This window comes from Coregonus clupeaformis, chromosome 28 (assembly GCF_020615455.1).
Source record: "Coregonus clupeaformis isolate EN_2021a chromosome 28, ASM2061545v1, whole genome shotgun sequence".
NCBI lineage: Eukaryota > Metazoa > Chordata > Actinopteri > Salmoniformes > Salmonidae > Coregonus > Coregonus clupeaformis.
Window position 1 is genome coordinate 31245010 of NC_059219.1, and position 9578 is coordinate 31254587.

At 41.1% G+C, this 9578-nt stretch overlaps 1 protein-coding gene across 1 annotated transcript; it reads left to right on the forward strand.

Moving 5' to 3' along the window:
- Nucleotides 1-2352, forward strand: LOC121543620 (39S ribosomal protein L42, mitochondrial). Its single transcript, XM_041853640.2, is given in 6 exon segments — nucleotides 1-133; nucleotides 371-428; nucleotides 521-605; nucleotides 891-939; nucleotides 942-1053; nucleotides 2042-2352. Coding segments are annotated over 6 exon segments (432 nt in total). The 5' UTR covers nucleotides 1-51; the 3' UTR covers nucleotides 2088-2352.
- The last annotated feature ends 7226 nt before the right edge of the window (nucleotides 2353-9578 follow it).

Genomic DNA, 9578 nt, shown 5'->3' on the forward strand with positions numbered 1-9578 from the left:
TCCACACGGAAATATGTCCATGTAACACAAATGCAACATTTTTAGTTGAGCATGGCTACTACAGGTCATTTAAATAGGTTGAGTTGTTTATTTACACGGTTTTCAACTGTTACTCAACTGAAACACTGCACAGGTGAGTGCCCTCTATTGTAAAACTTGCAAGATTAAGAAACACGTTGTGTGAACACAATCTCAAGTGCTGAAAGGTTTTGTCAGTTAGCTAGCTAGTTAACGTTAGCGCACATCTATTAGCAATACTTTTTGAGGCAGAGAACCCAGCTGGCTAGCAATCTTGTAACTGTAGCTTGGCTGTTATTAATCACATCATACTGTACCTTTTGATTAATGTCAACGAATATATCCACAACAGGCGTTGTGCCTGTCCTTCACAAGTCAACTATCCGTGGACCTTGTATTGATGATGACTGGTAAGTAGGTAGCTAGTTACAGTAAATCATAATTTGTAGTGTGTGTATTACGATGACTTGATGTTAATTTCTCGTCACCTTCTTCATTGCAGTAAGGTGGAAATTGGTGTGACATCTGATGGGAAGACCATAGTGTGCTACCATCCCGCTGAGGATGTTCCTTATGAACTTACCCAGGTAAGAAGTTAGAACTTGGATTTGCTGATACTGACTGTAACAGAGCTGATGAGGAAAAGGAACCCCTTTAATACAGTAAATACTGCATTTGCAAACACAATTAGCCCTGCAGAGATTGATCTGTCATGATGTCTGTGGAAGGCTGAGATTTACCTGCCAGCAATATACCCCTTTTCTCACCATGCCGGCTATTAAATGGCAAAATAAGACCTGCGATTTAGGTAGAAAAACAGCATAAATGGTTTTTGATTGTTATGGCTTTCTTATGTATTTGTGACACTGTAGCCTATTCCACGGCCAGACCCCCTGACCAATCCGGCAGACGCCATCGACCGGTCTCCCACCTCGGCAGGGGAGGTGCTGCAAACAGAGCGAGGCCCCCCACCATCGAGGAGCTCAGCCAAAATATTTCCACACCACCAAGCACCGCATCGTACCCAGTAGGACAGTAAGTACACCTTCTATGATTGAATCACTTTAGTAATAGTCATGTAAGGCATCAATGATAGGAGAGACCATGTGAGGATATGACAGAGCCAAGTGACTTGGTGTATAGGAGAAATAGGAGAGGGCCTAGAACTGAGCCCTGGGGACACCTAGTGGTGAGAGCACGTGATGCGGAGACAGATTCTCGCCACAGCCACCTGGTAGGAGCGACCTGTCAGGTAGGATGCAATCCAAGGTGAGCAGTGCCGGAGATGCCCAACTCGGAGAAGGGTGGAGAGGAGCATCTGATGGTTCACAGTATCAAAGGCAGCAGATTTAGCCCAGCTGTGCGGAGAGCCTCCATGACACGAAGAGCAGTCTCAGTTGAATGACCAGTCTTGAAACCTGACTGGTTTGGATCAAGAAGGTCATTCTGAGAGAGATAGGCAGGAGAGTTGGCTAGAGACGTGCATGCTCAGGAGTTTTGGAGAGAGGAGGTATATATTTCCATGCTGAGGTTGGAAGAATGCTGTGAAAATGATAATGCCCTTTTAGTGTAAGAGCTGTTTGAAAAGGTTGCCTGAAAGTTCAGCCTGTTTTGGTGGTGTGGAGTTTTGGCCTGCTTGGTGACATCACCAGGCAGTGTATTAGTTAATAGACCAATATGAAAGAGTTCCAAACGTCTCTGCCAATAACAGTAGGCTTCAGTTTTCCCCTCCCACTTGACAGTCTAGCAAAATTCTTGCTTGAGAAATTGCTCTTGCTAAAACCATTTTTGATTGAAAATAATCCCAGTAAGGTACTTAATTGTTACCCAGAAAATGATTTGATATTGAGATAACGTTTGCATTGTGCCACGAGTATCCAAAATGTACCTTATGTTTGCTCATTTGTAATTTTATGTAATGCTAATGTATTGAGTGAGAAACTTGCATAAAGTTAGGTACAATCCTCACTCAGTCTTTTTTTATATATTGAAAATTTTAACTTTTGTTCAATTTTTTTCTTAGGTACCATACGCGACGCAGGAAGAGAGATCCCCCAAAAGACCGATAGTTGTTAAGGAGTGTCTTCCTTTCAAAATCATTGATACCTTACAGAATTCTTAGTTTGGCTCACCCCCCAAATCCCAAACTGTTTTTTTGTGCAATTGTTTGTGCTGTAAAATAAAATTAACAAATCTGAAGTTGCGCACTTATATTTTGAAGCAGATTACCAAAGCTGTAAGTGAAACATATATTTTCCCTATTTGCTGAATACCTTTTATTTCATGAAATTCTGGGACATAGTTAGGATATCTGCATGTTATTGTGGAGGAAGAAGGAGACGCTGCAATCGGGACTCAACCGTGGCTCCTAGGGTGCAGAGCCGTGCCCCCGCACATTGACAATGCAACGGTACCCTGTATTCATATAGCCTCCCTACTGTCAGCCTTTATTTTACTGTATATTAGCCTCCCTACTGTCACTTTATTTTACTTCTGCTCTTTTTTCTCAACACTTTTTTTGTTGTTTTATTCTTACTTTTTTGTTTAAAATCAAATGCACTGTTGGTTAAGGGCTGTAAGTAAGACATTTCACTGTAATGTCTGCACCTGTTGTATTCGGCGCATGTGACCAATAAAATTTGATTTGATTTGATTTGAAACGTGTACAGAGCACAGTTCCCCCAATGCCACCAGACCACAGAAGTGATCCCACAGCTGCCACCAGTGTACGGGAGGAAGAAAAGCTGCAACTGGGACTCGAACTTTGGCTCATACGGTGCAGAACAATGTTATATTGATTTCGATAATGATAACTGTCAATTTTACGATCATTTCAATTCAGTCCATGTCTTTCAAATGTATGGGATTCAAATAAATGACAAAGCACACGTTCATATTTCTAGTTTCTCTCTCAGATTTAGAAAAGCACCCAACTCTTGGGACATGTAGTTCGTTAAATTGAAATATGTTAACCATTAGTCGTTGACCAAAAATACATTTCCCAGCATTCACAATCCCGTTAGAGGCCAACACCATTCACAGGAAGGCGTGTGCGTCGACGGCGAAGGAGTGAACATACATAAATACTGTATACAGTAAAACAAAATGGCAGGACTACCCCTGCAGGATTATAAAGGTAATTCCAAAAAACCCCATGCGATAAATAGCTCAGAAGCGGTAGTTCGGTCCCCCTTTGAGTTCAGAAGAAAAACTAGACTCGGCACGTGCATTGCCATGTATTTGCTAGCTAACTACTTCCGTTAGCTAGGGACTATACTCATGGCCAGCGCCCAAATCAAGTGGAACTTTGGGTCAAATGTATTACTCTTTCCCGCTAAATATGGCCCGATTCTGCTTAATTGCCTATTTGTGTTGAAATTAATAATTTTCTTATTGTACATGTATTGAAATAACCTTGCTATGGTCTCTCAAGTTCGCGATCTGAACACAAAGTGACACTCGCTGGCACTTCAAGTAGCTAAACGTTAGCCTACATACATACAGCTAGCTAATTTAGCTAGTTAGATATTGATGGAACTTTACTGCTGGACTCCAGAGTATGTATTGTAAACTCTCACATTTACTTGCTTGGTTTTTACTGTGTTTGAAAGTGCTTTGGGTAGCAAAGCTAACTCTCGGCAATAGTAGAGGCTTCAGTGGTGTGCAGGTATTTTCTCTCAAACTGTGTCCAGGCCCAATGAGCGAGATCTTGTTGGTCTTGCAGGAGTTCTATTGTCACAAATGAATGAGGCGACATGGGACAATAGTTGTCATACACATACTAGGTGGCTGCAAAAACAAATGTTTAAGTAGAAACATTCAATGATCAGCCTACTCAACCATAGCCTAACTTACTTTGACAAGACAAACAGTTTCAGTGGGTGTTATAGTGGACATAGGCCTATCAGTGAGTTCTATTAGATAGTTATTGATAATATATTTATTTCCATCAAAAATGACCATCATACCATGAAGATGTTACACTGTTGGTTCTCACCGGACATTAAGTGACTAGGCCTCAGACATATTTCACAAAAACAGACTTTGCATCTAGTTCACCTCCAGGCATGTATCATATGAGCTCTTAGCTGAGGATCCACAAACACTGGGTGAGTCACCATTACTTGCTCTTGAAAGAGACAAGACAGAGTGATTGTACATTGGCCCTAAAAAGTTCCTGCCCAAACATGTCAAACCTGGGAGCTTGAATGTGTGGATGGCTGTCCTTGCATCAAAAACATAGTTGTCCAAAACCTGGTTACTATCGACCCTGACCTGTAGCTCAGTTGGTAGAGCATGCAGCTTGCAACGCCAGGGTTGTTGGTTTCGATTCCCACGGGGGCCAGTATGAAAAATAAAATAAAATGTCTGCACTCACTAACTGTAAAGTCGCTCTGGATAAGAGCGTCTGCTAAATGACTAAAATGTAAATGACCTGACATCTGGTTGTTTGTGTATCTGTCTCGCTGCATGTGTATGTCACATTCTGCTTGTCTTCCTGTTTATGTTTGCATGTGTTTGTCTGTCTATCTACCTGCATGTCTCTATCTTCTCTGTCCGTGTTCAGGAGACTCGAAGCGTTTGCTGGCCGAACCGCTTCCCGAATCAAGGCAGAGCCTGATGAGGCGAATGCACGCTACTTCCATGTGGTGATTTCAGGACCCCCAGGACTCCCCTTTCGAAGGAGGCACCTTTAAACTTGAACTCTTTCTGCCAGAAGAATATCCATGGCAGCTCCCAAAGTCTGCGATTCATGACCAAAATCTACCATCCCGAATGTGGACAAGCTGGGTGGGGATATGCCTAGACATCTTGAAAGGTGAGTTATCCAGATTTCACAATTATCATCACTGTCACAATCATGTCCTGACTCAAAGTATGACTCCTTCCCTCCACCATTTTCCTTTTCTCTCACAGATAAGTGTGTCCCCAGCCTTGCAGATCCGCACAGTACTAGTATCAATCAAGCATTATTAAGCGCTCCTAACCCTGATGACCCACTTCCGATGTTGCAGAGCAGTGGAAATCAAAAGCGAAGCTTCCAAGCCATTGAGACAGGTGAGAATGGCTCGTGTGTGTCATGTTCATGTTTGAAGTGAACCCAGTTTAAATTGTCTCACCCCTTGGCATTTAAATTCCTAGCATCCTCTGATCAAAGATTACCCATCTCTGAATGTGAACAAAGCCTAGTTTTAAACAAAGGCAGTGAGTGTGAAAGAACCAATGACTTACTGCTCTTGGTATGCTCTTCACTTCAGCCTCTAAAGTGCCTGCAGGTCAAATCAATTCAGAGAGATGGCAAGACATTCCCTTCGAAGAAGAATGCTAATACCGGTAGGTTAATGAACCCCCCTCTCTGTGCACATTGCAGCTCGGACATGGGACCAGGCTTTCACGCGGGAAACAGCATTGAGGTATAGAAGAAAGCAGACCGGGGTGGCTGGATGTAAACACAACCAAGATGATCTCCTTTATTTGCATTTAAAGGACACAGTCTTAGACAAAAAACAAGATAAAAGCAACAAAACAGTAAAGAATATATTTAAAAGAAAACGAGACTACGTGCAGACCTCTGGTGGATTTTATGGACACATAGGCAATGTATTTTGTCTTTGTCCCTGCTCACCGCTCGAATGCATGGACAGAGGCTGATGCCCAACTCACAGCTTTCTGTTTCTCCACTGGGGGGTGAACGACCGTTCTCGGCCCACCACCGAGGGGTTCAAACACGGAAATCACCCTGGACCCACAGTCATAGAACGGGTCAGTTTAGTCAAAGGTCAATAAACTAGAGAGTTATGACACAGCCACCAGGTACCCACCCATTTGAGAAAATGTCCACTTGAGGTTGGTGCCTTTAGCCCCTTGTTGAATTTAGCGTAACCTTTGTTTCCCCTCAGACAGTTAACGTTGTGGGTTCGGAAGCCTGTGTTTGCAAGCCTTGGCGGAAGCTCAGTTTAGGGAGGTGGGGTGTCGGTTACGACGTCCTTCTGTGGAGAAAGGTGTTCTTTTCATTTTCTTTTAATGTCGATTTTGTCAAATGTCTCTTTTTCTCCTATGATACTTCATTAAAAGCATGTACTTAACCAAGCCCAGAACATGACTGTTCAAATAGTTTGCTCCGTGATTGATACTGAGAAGTATCTACTTTTGGGGGTGGGGATGGGGGAAATGCACACCCAATTCTGACATGAACAACGAGGCACGAAACAATATCATGTGATCACTTCATTGCTGAGATCCTCTACAGGCTTGTGTGGCTTCTGTACTGCTGATTTTCTATGAAAAATACATCTGTAAATGTTATGTTGTAGTAAAAATATTTTTGTTAATGCCATTTTGTTTGATCCTCTTTCTTGCTAGCACTGTGACCTATATATTCTGGTAGGAGGTGTTTTAATAGATTTTCCCATACTCTGTCCTCACCTTTGTCTCTTTCCACAATTCTCTACTGCAAGTGTATCACCGTTTACTTCAACCAACATCCTGAAAGAGGGACAAAGTCGTAAAACGTTCCCAATTTATTTGTTATATTTTTCTAAGGGATTTGGAATTAAATATCAATGATGACTCATCATCCAAGCATCTGGCCTTTAGATTGAGAATGGCTTCATATCTCTGGTTAGTCCACTCTTCATGTGAAAAGGCCAAGAGAATTGTGTATTACCGGTGTCTGAAATGATATGGAAGAAAACAACAATGCATTTGCATACGTGGCTCCTGTAAATAAAATAAGTTGAGTAAGACTCCCTGTGAATGTGTCCGTGTGCCGTTGTGGGGGTGGGTCCACTACATTACTTGCTTTGTTTACTGACACACTTGCTCTGTCTGAGTAGATGGGTACCGTATGTCAGGGCCATGTTTGTCTTTCGGGGCCAGTATGACACAATGGTTTAATGGTCCTGTCTTTGTTTATATGGCAACCGTGAGCCACTTAGTGGTCGTTCCATGAAAATGGTGGCTTTTGACCTTTTTCAAAACTTAGTCAGATAATAATTAACACCCCTTAACATTGTAAATCACCATAAATGACAGCTTAATGCATTTTAATATTGTTACTACATTACATTAAAAAAAATATTGTGTTCCCTTTTGTCATTAGTGTTACCTATATTTTAATGACAATTCAGGCTTTGCACCATGTAATTGACTATTTAATTTTGCATATATAATCAAGGACAGAAAAAGGTTAATGATAATATTAAGACGTTTTGATTAGTAATAATTTACTTTAAACAATATGCAAATTTTGAGGTAAGATGGCATAGCTAAGAATGTCGGCCACAGTAGCTCAAACCACACTTGGCTTAAATAACCGTAATCCTTAAAATCTGTCAATTTAAGAGATCAAAATATCTGGCTTTTTGCATGGGGCTCGTCTCAATCCATCACATCCGCCAATGTCGTCCTTCCGCATCTGCGGTGGAAGGTGGCGACGCTACAGCTGTGTTTGTAAATTGTTTTACTGAACTTTCCACTTTCCCTTTACTATAAACTGTGAACACTAGTGACACATCTTAAAAAGACATTCTCGGTACTTCTTTGTCTACTTTCTAGCCAGTGGTTCTGAAAGTAGCGCTCACGAGCTCACAAAAGTGGTCCCCAGTGTGTCTTGCTCTCTCTCTCTCGCTGTGTTGTGTGCATCTTGCTAGCTGTTACTCAAATGGAGAGGGGCTGAAGCTCATTGTCTGAAACTCTAATTGCATGTGGTGGAAAATGTAGGGAAAATGTCATTGCACAGCTTCCAGAAACAGTCGCTCAAACTAGGGATTTTGTGGCTAATCTAGGTCAAATCATAATTCTGCTCATAGATTATTCATAAATGAACTACACATTGGCACATCAGCTCAAAAAGGGGATAGGTTTAAAAAAAATAAAAATACTAGTTACCAAAGTTCCAGGCATGTCTTTTAATTTGTGTAATTTCATTAAATCTTAATCTTCAAATTGCTAACATATGAAGAGAGAGTGCAGACCATCATGTTCTTTTCAAAACAGCCCCTGCCTCCAATGAACCTTTGACCCAGGAAGAAGTTGGCAAAGATGTGTGGTCTTTGTAATGGGTAACACAAGTGACATGAAATTGAGGGACAGCTATTCCTGTAAATTATAATATATAGTTGATATTTTAGTTTAAGTATTCCACTAAATACTTTATTTTGTATTATTACATTTAAAGTCAGAGAAAAATATATATTTTTACTCAAAATATGTAAACCACTAAACCACGACTCATTCATGACCCTAGGGTGTGGGACAAGCCAATTTCATGGTAATGAGCATGTTGTACTATAAATATATCAGTACCAGTCAAAAGTTTGGACACACCTACTCATTCAAGAATTTTTCTTTATTTTACTATTTTCTACATTGTAGAATAATAGTGAAGACATCAAAACTATGAAATAATACATATGGAATAATGTACTCACTAACTGTAAGTCGCTCTGGATAAGAGTGTCTGCTAAATGACTAAATGTAAAATGTAAATGTAGTTACCAAAAGTGTTCTTCAAAGTAGCCACCCTTTGCCTTGATGACAGCTTTGTACACTCTTGACATTCTCTCAACCAGCTTCACCTGGAACACTTTTCCAACAGTCTTGAAGGAGTTCCCACATATGCTGAGCACTTGTTGGCTGCTTTTTCCTTCACTCTGCGGTCCAACTCATCCCAAACCATCTCAATTGGGTTGAGAGTCAGGTGATTGTGGAGGCCAGGTCATCTGTGCAGCACTCCATCACTCTCCTTCTTGGTCAAAAAGCCCTTACACAGCCTGGAGGTGTGTTTGGTCATTGTCCTGTTGAAAAACAAATTATAGTCCCCCTAAGCGCAAGAAATCCAGATGTGATGGCGTATCGCTGCAGAATGCTGTAGCCATGCTCAGTTAAGTGTGCCTTAATTCTAAATAAATCACAGACAAGTGTCACCAGCAAAGCACCTCCACACCATCATCTCCTCCGTGCTTCACGGTGGAACCACACATGCAGAGATCATCCGTTCATCTACTTTACGTCTCACAAAGACACATGGCAGTTGGAACCAAAATTCTCGTTGAGGAATTAGTGCATACACTGAGTGACTCACTGACTGTTTGCCATATAACGAAGACAGGACTATAATACAATGAATCATTTCCTGCATTTACATTCTGAGGATGAGCACATGGGTCATTTCTACGAAAATGGTGGCTTTCCTTTCCACGTCTTAACCACCAGGAAACACGTGTGAGATAATGACACAAAATGTTTGTTTTAATTTTAAGTGTTTTGTGTTAATAGACTGTGTATATATGTATACCTATATATACACGCACCAGTCAAAGTTTGGACACACCTACTCATTCAAGGGTTTTTCTTTATTTTTACTATTTTCTATGCATGTAGAATAATAGTGAAGACATCACAACTATGAAATACAGGAATCATGCTTGTAACCCAAAAAAGTGTTAAACTAATCAAAATGTATTTTTATTTGCGATTCTTCAAATAGTCACCCTTTGCCTTGATGACAGCTTTGCACAGTCTTGGCATTCTCTCAACCCAGCTTCTTGAGGTAGTCA